Source organism: Pseudorasbora parva, chromosome 4 (assembly GCF_024679245.1).
Source record: "Pseudorasbora parva isolate DD20220531a chromosome 4, ASM2467924v1, whole genome shotgun sequence".
NCBI classification, from domain to species: Eukaryota; Metazoa; Chordata; class Actinopteri; order Cypriniformes; family Gobionidae; genus Pseudorasbora; species Pseudorasbora parva.
The window spans coordinates 35,746,772-35,761,151 of NC_090175.1; the positions used below are offsets into that span (position 1 = coordinate 35,746,772).

Below are 14,380 nucleotides of genomic sequence, written 5' to 3' on the forward strand. Positions count from 1 at the left end.
TCGCGATCCCGTCAAGCATCACCCATTTTCCAACATGTATCTTGAAAAGCGGGTTTTTAAGAAAGTCATGCGTCAAGTTATTGTGCTATCTGCTTCAGAAGAGAATAACAAATGCGGTTTTCACCTAGCTCTACGCTTTTAACCCCTTTTCCTACTTTATGTTTAAAAATGTTTTAGTAGCCATAAATAATTGAAGTCAAGTCATATTAAACATCTTTTCCCCTTAAACTAATTGTTGTGTCTCACAACCTACTGACATAATTTTTGACAGTGTTGTGCCGCAGGGTGTCTAAAGCCAATATGAAAATATTTTGAGAAATTGCTGTTAAATAAACTTAATATCATAGCCTACATGCAATCTCTGAGACTGTAATGTAAATAGTTACCAAACAGATAGCGAGAGAAAGCACGCTGTTTCCCGGTGGAGATTGATGAGCATCCCCCTCCCCAGAGCTCCTGGTGTTTCTATAGTAATTTCCAGCCAATGATCAGTTGGTGTCCACATCCCCATCCTCCTCACCTCAGCACCAATCAGCCACACACAGCGACAGGAGACACCTCACCTCCAGTCAACGCTCCACGGACAACAACCTCAAACCGGACGTCATAACAAACATATACCTTTCCTTCTACTTTTCTTCGCATGAACAATGGCGTTTTGTGCGTAAAGATGGTGTTTGTGTGGTGATCACTCGCCGCGTGTTTATTGTGTATTCATCGCAGTAATGTGCTGCTCTAGTGTCTGGATTGTCTGGTAGGTGATGCTCTTTCATTTTTTTTCTCGCTTAGCGATAGTGGCGCATGCTTTCTGAATATCCACTGGTTTATTATTTATTTCGGGTGGCTTTGTAGGCACGAGAGTGATTAAATCCCATTATGCAATTTGATCTGTACGTCTCGGGCTGTAATCGAAGGCACAGTTGTCTACTCTCACCCTCTCTTTCTGTCTCATCTGAGTATCGGATATTTATTATTCTCTCAACTTTTACAGCGTGACAATCGACGGTTTAAAAACACCTTTTACTCAAAACAACAGCGATGATAATAATGGTAAATTAATAATTTGCGCCATCAGTACATTGTGAATTGTTTCTCAGAACAGACAAAACTTCTTACACTTGCAAGTGTAAAGTGATATTTGTTACTCAGTTTTGTTCTGTTTGCCTTTATTTAGGAAGTTATAAAGCAGCATGAGCCTCTTTAACAAACTTAATGAAATATTGCTGGCTTCAAATGTGAGGTCTCAGATGATTATTAGTGGGGTCTTATATATGAATAGGTTTCCAGTATTCTCTCTCAGGTTAAAATGTGCTATTATATTTTAAATCAGATGTTCACGGTGATTTGAATTGCTGTAGTATTTTTGCAGTGTACCACAGGCAGACAGTGAGAGTCTAGTGAAAGGTAATGCAATATGAAGATGTGTCTAATGGGCTTTTATCTGTGGCAACAAAACCCAGCCAGACTGGGAGATCGGAAATGGATCCCCCCACACACTACAGTTGTCAAGGCCTGAGACTTGGTTGGAGAGAGCCTAACAAAGCATCTTTGTATCATTGGGTGAATCTTGATAATGTGATTCATTTTTCTACATATTTTAATAAGAACTTTGTGCTTGATGCATGATCACATGTATGATTTTTATTTTATTTTTATTTTTTATATGAAATATTTATTTTGAGGCTGCTTATATTTAATATATTATGGAAAAACATTTTTTTCCAATGTAAAACGTGCATGAATATTTTGCTTCTATTATGATGCTATGTATTTGTAGTGGTATTATACTAAAATTACTATAGTAAATAATTACTCTGATATTAATACTTCTTCCTGAGAAGTCTGTGTACTTCTTGGTGGTCCAATCATATGGTTTTCATATGCAAATGTGTATATTGCTATGCAGCATTAAAATTTCATAGCTAATGGTAAATCACAGGATTAGAATCTTAATTTTATGACAAGAGCAATCTTGTGATTAAAAAAGCTTTCAATAGATTTAAGCAACTTGGAATTGTCAGATGATGACCATGAAATGTTTGTCACTTGTATCCGTAATTGTTGTTCTCTTGTTTTAGTGGAGAGGATAAACCAGGATGGTAACATCTTGTGTCTAACAAGCTTCACCTTTACAAAAACCAACTGCCACCCTCCCCCAAATATTTCTTGTGAGCGCCTGAAACTTAGCAGTCATGTCTAATCTTAACAATGCACTTTGCATTGAAAGTGGCCAAAGCACCGACGTGTCACTCTTGCAAAAGGATAATCTTCAGGACGGTGGATTAAGCCAGCTGTTGGATTACAATGCCGAAATGGAAAGGTACAGGTCGTTTGCAAACTTTTATAAAACCAATGGGGCATTTCCACAGACTGCTAAGATTGCCCGCATAACGACACCAATTTTTCCCAGCGCCAGAATCGGTGTGTCCCCTTGGAACTGTGATAACAGCATGCTCTGGGGAAGGAAATCAGCAGCAATAAACCCTAATAGGACCAGCATGCATAGAAATGACTCCCAAAGGCCGGGGAAACCTGGCGTGCCGCCAGAGACGCTGCAAATGGCAAATAATAATTTCCTCTCTAGCTTATCCCCTGAACACTGCAGACCTTTAGCAGGAGAATGCATGAACAAGCTGAAATGCGGTGCTGCTGAAGCAGAGATAATGAATCTCCCGGAACGTGTTGGAACTTTTTCCGCTATTCCGGCTTTAGGGGGCATCTCATTACCTCCCGGGGTCATCGTCATGACAGCCCTTCACTCCCCCGCAGCCTCAGCAGCCGTTACAGACAGTGCGTTTCAAATTGCCAATCTGGCAGACTGCCCACAGAATAATTCCTCCGCATCCAGCGGAAATCCAGCGAAAAAGAAAAGGAAAAGGTGTGGGGTCTGCGCGCCCTGCAGGAGGCTAATCAACTGTGGAGTGTGCAGCAGTTGTCGGAACCGTAAGACGGGCCACCAGATCTGCAAGTTTCGGAAATGCGAGGAGCTAAAAAAGAAGCCTGGCTCATCACTAGAGGTGAGACGATGGCTCAGACACCACACTCCCCCTCCCTCCCTCCGTGCACTCAAAAGCATTAACCTTTCCTTCTAGTCACGTTTCTAAGCCCTTGAAAATTGTTTCCATGCCCACCCATGCCTGAACATCCCCCCGGCTTCTCAAATCTGCCTACCCGCCTAGCCTAATTGGCAGTAATTAGGGGTGTTTGTGCGGAGCGCAAGCTGAGCTTGGCTCAGACACCCCTAATTGCTGCCAGTCAGGCTGGGGCTGGAACGCATCCGAACAACCCAGGGCTTGGCTCTGCTCCAAGCTGAGCTGGGAAATGGTTTTCAGCAGAGACCCATCCTTCTCTGCACTTGGTCATTTTAACCAATTATAGAAACTGTCTCCTGACGAGGCTAGTCGATCTTCCCCACAATGAGAGCAATAGGAAAATTCCTGCTGCTGTTCTTCTATCACACTTAAGATGTGGAAAGTCTAGATTCTCTTCCTGATGTCCTTATACACACTGAAAAGAAAATAGCAAAAACAATCAAACGGATTAACCACTTCTTTATTATTTCTGACACAAGAATTCTATTGTGAAAGATTTTATTTTCAAGGGCTTACAGGCAGTGATTTATTCATATTTTAGGTCCAAGTAAAAGGCAATATTTTGTCTTTAAAACAAATGGCTTAAAATACAAATTTGGGTGTATTGGAGTGTGTATGTTTGCATGAGAGTGGACAAATAATGTATATATTTCTTGAAATAATTTAGTTCTGCAAGGAAAGGCTCTGTTTACACATGATATGAACATCCGTCTTGTGTGAGGTGATGTGGACAGTGCAGAACACAAGTGTAAACAGGTTACAATGCACCGTAATCGGAGCTCACACAATTACACAAAGGGACACATAAAGGCACATATGTGTCCTAATGCAAATCGGACAAAATCGAATGACTACCTAATCACCTAATATGCAATCAATGCGCCAAAACAAAGGTTTTAAAAAATGCACATTGACTTGTGTCAGACGTCGACATGCAATGACTTTTCCTTCAATGAAATACAATCATAAGTGGTTACAAGAGATGCATTTGAAAAGAATGTAAATATCACGTGTAAACAGTGCCTAAAGCATATATTCATATATTCCTAAGTAATTATCCACCTGCTAATTGAGTGCATGGAAAGAGTTTTTAATACAGTTTTCTTAAATATGTTGACTTGTGTGGAGGTTAAGGTTGCGTGTGACCCCAGTTTGCTAGATGTGTTTGGAGTTGGTTCAATAGCTAGGATAAATCAGTATATGTTGTTCTACTTCCTTCTTATTACTTTCCCATGTGGTGTCTCTTATGGAACAGAAGTAACAGGCTTCATCTTAAGTATATGATTATGTCTTAAATTAGGACATTATTGCAGTTTTTTAAGTGTTTTACTTTTTATTTTATTTGTGGAATACTGTTCTGTTCTATAGAATACAGCTTTGAGTCCTGTAGCACAAACTTCCTTGGTGGAAGTTACTTTAGGATTAGATGGACTGATACAGAGATTAATCGATCTAAATCTAGAAGTATATGAAGGGTACATTTTTTTGCAGGAGGGCAGATATCATTTTCTGTGTCCATTTCTAGAAATGTAGATTTGGGAGCTGGGGAAGGTGAGGAAATGTGATCAGATTTTGCTGAAAGACTGATAAGCATCCTCTGCCCATAACAGTTCCTTCATTCATTTATATTGAGCTAACATGTGTAATGACCACTATAGGAGAACCATGTGCCTTTACACAAGTGTCTTCATACACATTCAGACTAAAATACACAATTTTTTAAAATGCATTTATAATTGACTTGCTCCCTCACACAGATTCACTCACACAGACAAACATACTCATATGTAGACCCATATGATTGCACCTTTTGCTGCTAACAAATCATAAACTCCCAGTAAGCAGCTGGATGTTGCTGTCAATGTTTTGCACCTGGGAATCACCCTGAACTAATTATATCTTAAGCGGCAGTGGAAAATGCAAATTAGAATTTTACTTACACCCCTGAAATCGGAGAGCCAATTTAATCTAATACCTCCTTTAATTTAGCGCGCTAATGCAAGACCCCGGAGGATTACCCTGTGTGTCACTCTCTCTCTCTCTCTCTCTCTCTCTCTCTCTCTCTCTCTCTCTCTCTCTCTCTCTCTCTCTCTCTCTCTCTCATGGATTAGTCTAGCAGTCATCTTATCTTTCCTAACATTTCCTGAGCTTGCTTTGAGTCCAGTAATGCTCCAGGTTATTCAGCAAGTTTAGGTATTGGTTTTGTGTTGGAATTTTCTTTTATTGTTGATCAAGAGAATCTATATTAGAAAGTGATTTATTTATCTTTTATTTACATTAATATGTCATATATATTGTCTGTTAAGGACATTAAGCAACTGATAATTTTCTGTCATAGTGAAAACATGAATACTGCTGTATAGTGTGAATTGTAAGCAAAAATTACAGTTTTTTTATGGTAATGTGTGAGGAGAGATTTTGTCATACAATAACAGTGCTCTTCACCTCAGTGATTATGAGAGGTACCACAGCCTAAATGCTGCATAAATTATAGATTTTCTTTTGCTTAAGGAAATTAAGTATTTTGTTTGTTCTGTGAAAATATAATGTCATCATTTATTCACAAACATGTAATTCAAAAACAAACATATAGTATGTACTGTAAATGAAATGCTCAAAATACTACAATTTATAGTTCGCAAAAATGGGAATTCTCTCATTATTTACTCAACCTTATGTTATTACAAACCTGAATGATTTTTTCTTCTGTGAAAAAGAATAGGAAATATTTTAAGAAAGGTCTTTTTCAATGATCACTAAAACGCTTACCAATATTCTTCAATATATTTGCAGTATTCTGCAGAAGTATGGAATACATACAGGCTTGTTTTCTCATGAATGATGATGTGAGGTCAAGTGTTGTTAAATGTATACGGTGGGGCAAAATAGTATTTAGTCAGCCACCAATTGTGCAATTTCTGCCACTTAAAAAGATGAGAGAGGCCTGTAATTGTTTTGTACACTTCAACTATGAGACAAAATAGTTCTCAAAATTGAGAACTATTTCAATGAAAAAAAAAAAAACTAAAAAAAAAAAAAAATTTGGTCAATAACAAAAGTTCACCTCACTGCTTTATTATATACCCTTTATTGGCAATGACAGAGGTCAAACATTTTCTGTAAGTCGCCACAAGGTTTTTACACATTGTTGCTGGTAGTTTGGCCCATTCCTCCATGCAGATCTCTTCTAAAGCAGTGATGTTTTGGGGCTGTCGCTGGGCAACACAGATTTTCTATGGTGTTGACATCTGGAGACTGCCTAGGCCACTCCAGGACCTTGCAGCGATACGTCTTACGAAGCCACTCCTTTGTTGCCCGGTCGGTGTGTTTGGGGTCATTGTTATGCTGAAAGACCCAGCCATGTTTCATCTTCAATGCCCTTACTGATGGAAGGAGGTTTTTACTCAAAATCTCACGATACATGGCCCCGTTCATTCTTTCATTTACACGGATCAGTCATCCTGGTCCCTTTGCAGAAAAACAGCCCTAAAGCATGATGTTTCCACCCCCATGCTTCTCAATAGGTACTCAGCATTCTTTCTCCTCCAAAGACAAGTTGAGTTGTTACCAAAACGTTCTATTTTGGTTTCATCTGGCCATATGACATTCTGGCTTAAGCAGGGGGACACGTCTGGCACTGCAGGATTTGTGTCCCTGGCGACGTAGTGTGTGACTGATGGTAGCCTTTGTTACTTTGTTCCCTGTTCTCTGCTGGTCATTCACTAGGATATTCCCCCTGTGTGGTTCTCGGATTTTTGCTTGCCGTTCTTGTGATCATTTTGACCCTATCATTTTGGTGTGAGATATTGCGTGGAGCCCAAGATAATTTCGAGGGAAATTATCAGGGGTCTTGTATGTCTTCCATTTTCTAATAATTGCTCCCACAGTTGATTTCTTCACACCAAGCTGCTTACGTATTGCAGATCCAGTCTGGTGCAGGTCTACAATTTTGTTTCTGGTGTCATTTGACAGCTCTTTGGTCTTGGTCATAGTGGAGTTTGGAGTCTGACTGTTTGAGGTTGTGGACAGGTGTCTTTTATACTGATAACGAGTTCAAACAGGTGCCATTAAAGGGTTAGTTCACACAAAAATTAAACATTGGATCGCCAGTGTCACATGATTTCAGCAGTTTGACGCGCGATCCGAAACATGAATCAATCCGCTGATTTATAACCATTTGAATCTTTATTTGAGGATTGAAAACAAACCAGGAAGAGAAGACAATGCTGAATAAAGTAGTATTTTTTGTGATTTTTAGACAAAATGTATTTTTGATGCATCAAGACATTCTAATTAACTAACTGATGTCACATATCGACTACTTTGATGATGTTTTTATTACCTTTTTGGACATGGACAGTATAGTGTGCATACTAGGGATGCTCATTTCGGTTATTAATCGATTAGTAACCGTTAACTGGTAAGATTATAATATTGAATTGGCATTACATAAAAATACAATTGATGAGTGTCTGTGACCCTTAAAAATACTTTTTTAAGAATACGTTAAAAAATAAAATACGTTTATTTTATTGGGCAAACAGCAGAACATATTTCTCCTTCGTTTTATATTTATTTTATTAATTAAAAGAAACAATGTGCTGCGCTGGTGGAAACAACATGAGACCATAATAGCTTATGCGACTGTCAAGACATGGCTCGCACAGGGTTAGACCGCGCCAGCAGCGTGCGTTTCTTCAGCGCAGCTGCTAGAGTTATGGCCTTTTTACAACTGGTTCCTTCATTTGTTTTCTCTGACCAGGTATCTGTCAGACACAGACGAGGACACAGAGGGATTAGTGCAAGTGCAAAGTTTATTATCAGAGGTTACGGACACAGGTGATACTTAGATGGATGGTGACACTCAGATGAAGGACGATGATGATGAAGACGATGATGGTGAAGACGAAGATGACGATGAAGATGAAGATGGTACAGGTGAGGGCTTCTAGGAAGGACAGGTAGTCGACGATGGGATCGGTGCAAGACAAGACAAAGGGAGTGAAGGTGAGCCGGGTTGATATAGTGTTGACTGGTCATGGTGCCCAGGTGTTCAGAATGATGGTGATGGGGAACGAGTGACGTGGCAGTGACTGATGATTGTGAGGGCGTGACAGTACCCCCTCCTCCACGGGCGGTGACGGGGTCTACCACGGCCCAGAGGAGCGGGTCGGTCAGGGTGGTCTTGGTGAAACTGAGTGAGAAGATTAGGGTCCAGCACATCGTTCCTGGAGATCCAGCTCCACTCCTCAGGACCATAGTCCTCCCAATCTACCAGGTATTCCATCCGGGAACCCCGTCGCCGCAAATCGAGGATGGCTCTCACCCGGTAGATAGATGCGTCCTCGTCGATGGTAGAAGGAGGAGGTATGGCACCATCACCAGGATCTGTGGGTGAAGAAGGGACAGGTTAAGTGAAGGGTTTGAGCAGTGACACATGAAATTAAGGTCAGATTCTGTAGGTGGAAGGAAGGTGAAGGCGGTAGGTGACTCCGTTCAGCTGCCTGTCTACCGTGAACGGTCCGATGTACCGGGGACTCAGTTTCGGCACGGCAGCCAGAGACGGACATCCCTCGTGGAAAGCCAGACCTTCTGGCCTGGCTGGTACCATGGCGTGGGTCCGCGTTTGGCGTCAGCTTGGTGCTTGTGTCTCCGGACTGCCTGCTGGAGTTGCACGTGTGCTGAGTCCCAGACCCTCTCGCTCTGGCCGAATCAGTAATCCACTGCTCTTCAGCTGGTGGAAGGCCTCCGTGGCCGATGTAGTCCAGGACAGAGACTTGGGCCAGTTCTGGAGCAGAGAGGTGAGTGAGGAGCTGAGCTGATGTTGGCCGATGGGGTGGTAGTTTGGTTGCTAATCGCTTACTGGAGACATCCTGGAATGCCCGGTAAGCTGGGGGAATGGCCATGTTGACTTGAGTATCGGGACTCTCTACTAAGGTGGACTGAACAGGCAATGATGAAGGAACTGTTGATGATGGACCTTTTCGGCGATGACGATGAAAACAACGATCAAAGCAGTTCTCACCCCATTGCAGGATCTCTCCGGTGGACCAGTAGATATGCGGCTGGTGTAAGATTAACCAGGGGCATCTCTGGATTATGTCCGCGGTTGACTCCTCCAGCACCATGAACGTGATGGTTTCCTCATGCAGATGACCAACGCGTAGTGTAAGTGTGGGGGAGAAATGGTGGACACGATCTCGGCCCAGCGGTTTTCCCTGAATGGTGGTGATTCTGAGGTCGACTGGACAATGTTGACGTTTGGCGGTTAGCTTTTCGAGGGTTTGCGGACTGATGAAGTTTCCCGCCGACCCGGAGTCGGTGAGGGCTTGTGCTGCAACAGATGAGTGAAAATTACAAACGAATACTGGCATCTCTGTAAGGTTTGCCGTTAAAGGAGGTAATTGGATAGTACTCACCGCTGGCCGAGTGGGTCGCACGGGGCAGGTTGTAATGCCATGTCCATCTCCCCCACAATACAGGCACAGATGTTGTGATATCCTGCGTTGGCGTCCAGTGGTATGAGTCCATCTGTATTCTTTCAGGTGCTGGAGGTGCGATAGATGTTGGAGCGGGCGGGGAATCGGCAGCGGGTGAGGAGAGGCTACAGGCAGATAACCGTTGATACCTCTTTTAGATGAGTGCAGAAGGTGGTGGTTGAGCCGATGATGGGGGCATTCGCTTCCCATAGCGACTGTGCCCACTGTAGGGCTTGGCCTGAGATTAATGAGATGAGAACCGTCACCCGACCTCTCTCGCTGTGGAACAGATGGGAATTTGCTTCCATATACAGGGAACATTGCAAGAAAAACCCGCTGCAATCCTCCGCTGCGCTGCTTTAGGTCGCTGGTCAGGCCATGGGACTTAAGCAGGCAGCTGACGATGTAACACGGTGGTGCAGGTGATGACACACTAGCTTGAGTAGCGGTGGAGGGATTGTCGTGAACCAGTGAGGACCATACAGCGTGAACCAACTTTTTTTTTTTTTTACTTTAATCTAATAAACCAAAAATTGCTCTAAACAGTTTTCTAAATGAACTTAAAAAAGAAACTAAACAAAATATAACTTCTTTGACATTAAAAACAAAACTGAACTATTTTAATGGCTGCAACAATGTAAGCCAATGTAAGCCAAAAAAACTAAACAAGGGCTCCAGTCAGACTCAGGCCGAGATTTTTGATAAGTTGTCGGACAAAACCACAAAAATAAAAGCATTAAACAAGGCTTCAAAAGGCAATGCCTGGTGCCCGAGGAATACAGAGATGCCTCGCTAGAGCGGTCAGCCTCAGGAAACGACTTTCATTTGCTTTCCTCCACCTGTCAGGAGCTTGTACTACTGCTGTATTGTAATACTGCATAGCTTATTTTGCACGTAACTTTGTCACCCTTTCTGTCGAAATGGTCCCACACAGTATGCTTATTTCCCATTGCTTCATTTTGCGAAATATGTCTTTGTCGGCACGTGTGGTTTGATACAAATTTACCATTATAGTACAGAAATGAGGAAAAACTAAATGTTTGTAAAATGTATGTTGACGAATATAAACGTACAATATAATTACTTATATAACATAGGGCAAAATATGTTAATATTTTAAAGTGTTCCATTATGTTTTTTTTCCTTCAAATATTCCCTTTCATGCAGCGCTTAATGTAGTTGTTTGTGAATATAAATGTAGTTGTAAAGTTGAAAGTGCACGATAAATAAAGTGATTGGCTCCCAAAAGAAAGAATCAAATCTGAACTGCCTAAATGAGTCGTCTGTATTTAATTTCTTCAGTTCCAAATAATGAGGACACATTTTTTTATGAAAAGAAGTTGAGTAAAAAAAGAAATTATTATGCTTGGGAATGAAGTGAAGTAAAAGTTTCCCAAAATAAAAAATACTCTGGCAAAGTACAGATGCAAAGTAAAAATACTTTAGTACTCTCCACCAGTGGGTTTCTGAATTTATTTTCTGCAAATATTTTCCACCAGCTTCTGTTGCCAAAAATCCCAGTGCTCTTCACAACGCTTGTACTACCAATTAAGACTGAAACGTAATCGGACATGCCTGGCTTGTGCCCTTACCGTGACGCCTGCCGTCTCCTCTGACCTGGCTTGATTTAACATCTTCAGTCCAGTGGCGAAAGAAACTCATTATCATTGGCCGTTTCTATGGGGAGGGGTGGCGTATCATTGGAGGATGGTCAGGGGGAAAGTGTAGGTGCTGGGAACGTTAATGTGTGGCACTTTAAATTTTAAACAGGTGACTGTAAATAATTGATAGCTAGCTCTGGCTGAGAAGTTAAATGGTTCCTCCATCATTGCAGTGACCTGTTTGAAAAATATGTGAGGAAAGTCAACACAGATATGGTCTTAGTATTTACATTAAGGACATAGATAATATGACAACATTCCATATATATATATATTACCATATTTACTGATTCTGTTATTGCTATACTTAGAAAAACCCCAAAGAGAGAAAAAATACTTTTGACAAATGTTCAAAATTTGTGTCACATGAGATCAAGGCTCATATACAATTGTGAAAAAGAAGTGCGTTTTAGCATCCTTTTAAAGTACTTGAGAGAGAAATATACTTTAAGGATATACTTAAATGCAAACTGAATGTAATGTTTTTAGACATTAATTGAAATTAAATTAAAATGTATTAGAGTTTACATGTATTTAAAATGCAATTCATATTTAATAATGTTAGAACTTTAGAATGTTTAGAACAAAAGGATGTATGTAATTTCTTTGAAATATTTTTAGAGTGTAGTGCGGAATACTGAAAGGCGTTTATTAAACTAAAATACCATACAATATCAGTTTTTGCTCTCATTATGAACAGAAAACTTTTGCTTTATGCTGAATCCAAGACTACTTTTGTAGTCAGCTCAAAAATCTTTTAGTCATTCTCAACTCTATAATCTTAAGCACACTATATTCCATCACACTACAGCATGGAAGACTGTAATGTGGTCAAATGACTTAAGAATTTCCATTATATTTTGGTATGAATAAGGGATGCGGAAAAAAAAGGATGTGTAGGATTTACTTTGACATAAGATTTACTCTGTTACAAGTGGTTTGTGAATGTTGATACTTTAATAATAAGTAATTTATCGGGAAAGTTTTTGCGGGAATATGTAGGCTAGTAACTTGAAACCATTTCATGGATTGTTTATGGACATACAAAAAAAAAAATCTATTTAAAGCCTACATTTATGCGGGCAGGAGTGGAAAAAAACATTAATGTTGTGGGCGGGAGAAGAAGATAACATAGTCTATATTTTTGCGGGAGCGAGACTGAAAAATCTTTGAGGTCATAAATTGATGGACATAGCTAGCAACAATATGAGGCTGTGGTGTTTCAGTAATGCTAAAATGATAAGGAAATATCCATCACACAACACCTGTTCACATCAGACAAACATGCTGATGTTTCAGATGTTTCAGATGGGTTTATACATCACCAGAGTTATTTTTGGGAACATAAATTATTATTATTATTATTATTATTATTATTATTATTATTATTATTATTATTATTATTATTATTATTATTATTACTAATATTATTATGCCTATTATTGATATAAACAACACCCATCACCATGCAGATGGACTTCACATCATTTTATTAATAACATTTATTTTATCTTCAGCAGACACGTGACCGCACTCGTGGTAAGGTGCACGAGTGCCAGGCGTGTTCTCTAAAAGACGTTCTAACCGTAAATATCCATGGTTCTAATAATGTACTGGTCTAACAGAACACTCACTGATAGACTTGTGTGATCATTCCTGTGTTCCTCAACTTCTGGCAGTAAATGCCTTGCTCAAATAACATTTAAATGATCATTTTGCTATACTTTTTGCTTGAACATGTTAAACACATCTAATCTTTTCGGTAATATATTTTCATTTCAACTTATAAAGCATTAAAATCTTTATTTTAAAATATTGAAATTATCTGTTAAAACTAGTGTAGGAAATAGCAAATGTAAATTATATTATTACATTTTAATTTTCATTTTGCACCAAGTGTTGCACACATGGTATGGAAAATGCCTATTTAAATACTGGAATGCATTGCCATTTTACATATTGCATTGCAAATTGAAATTTGCTACACATAAGCTTCCATAGGTGAGTGGCACCTGTTGTTTAATTGCTCATCACTGCTGATGGTAAAGATGAGGCAGTCTAACTGTTTCTCCTCCTTATCTCCTCCATAACTTAATAAGATACAGACCTCTGTGCAGGATTAAAATGGATCAAATTATGTATGCGGTCTGTGCAGACTCTTGCATATGATCTGTTTTCTGCTATCATGTCTCTGGACCGGAGCACACTGTATGTGCACTGTGAAGGTTCTTGCAAAACTGACACAAAATCTGAGGCTTCAGATTCTAGAGACCATTTGATTGGACAAAAAAATATGATGACAAGTTGAAGTGCAGAATGATGTCATTAAAATTGACAGTCTGTATTGCTGGTTGAGAGAAACTGTAAATTTTTAGTTAATATATCTTCTGAATGCTACTGTTTATTGTTTTGAAGCACACCAGTTTAATGTTAAGCTTAAGACAGCATACTCATATGTTTAAACATAGTCAAGAGCCTCCAAACCTCAATTTTAATTTCATGGGATGGGAACAGTTTATTTGGTTGTCATTTATTTGTCCCAGTGGTCTATACTAAAATCTGCTGGTGTGGGTGGATGGACTCTATTCATTAACCATTGCTGCCTCACACCGGCAAAGGGCCCTATTGTTCACTATCATAGGAAATCGAGCTGCGTCACTGCTTTGGGAACGCCTCTGCATGATTGCGTTGTGAAGCACGTATGTCATCAGTCCAATAGGAAGACGGAACGTCATAGGCGGGTGACGTCACTGACCCGGCAACTATAAAGCACACCGGCAAACACACGCCGTTAGCTTCTGTTGTCTTCAACAAACACTCTGTGCCGTTTGTCTGTCCTAATATCTGTTTGTGTCTGAGTTCAGACCCCAGTTTCACAAGTTTGCACTCACACTGATATTAGAGGAAGGAGATTATGGCGAGCGAACGATCGTACAGAGAGTGTGCATTGTTTGTGTGGGTGATCAGTACGCCCAGTCGGCACTGGAGGGTGCTGGCTGTGAGCATTATGAGGCTCTGCCTCTCCGCATGCTGCGATCCCGCCGGGCGCTCTTTGAGGAGGGCGTACCGGCTCGAGTTCCCCGTGGCACGGGCTTTACTGCTGCTGAGGCGCAGCGGCAATTCAGGTCGCGGGGGTCGCATATGGATC

The 14,380-nt window shown here is 40.4% G+C and overlaps 1 protein-coding gene across 2 annotated transcripts in view; it reads left to right on the forward strand.

Moving 5' to 3' along the window:
• The first annotated feature begins 443 nt into the window (after positions 1–443).
• The window catches only part of cxxc4 (CXXC finger 4), a 50,854-nt gene continuing 36,917 nt past the window's right edge, over positions 444–14,380 (forward strand). Inside the window, exons 1-2 of one of the 2 annotated variants that reach the window (XM_067442736.1) lie at positions 444–754; positions 2,079–3,017. In XM_067442736.1, the coding sequence (XP_067298837.1) occupies positions 2,193–3,017 (825 nt within the window). In that variant the 5' untranslated portion in view covers positions 444–754; positions 2,079–2,192. The remainder of the gene's footprint in view (positions 755–2,078; positions 3,018–14,380) is intronic. The other variant, XM_067442737.1, reaches the window with a different exon arrangement.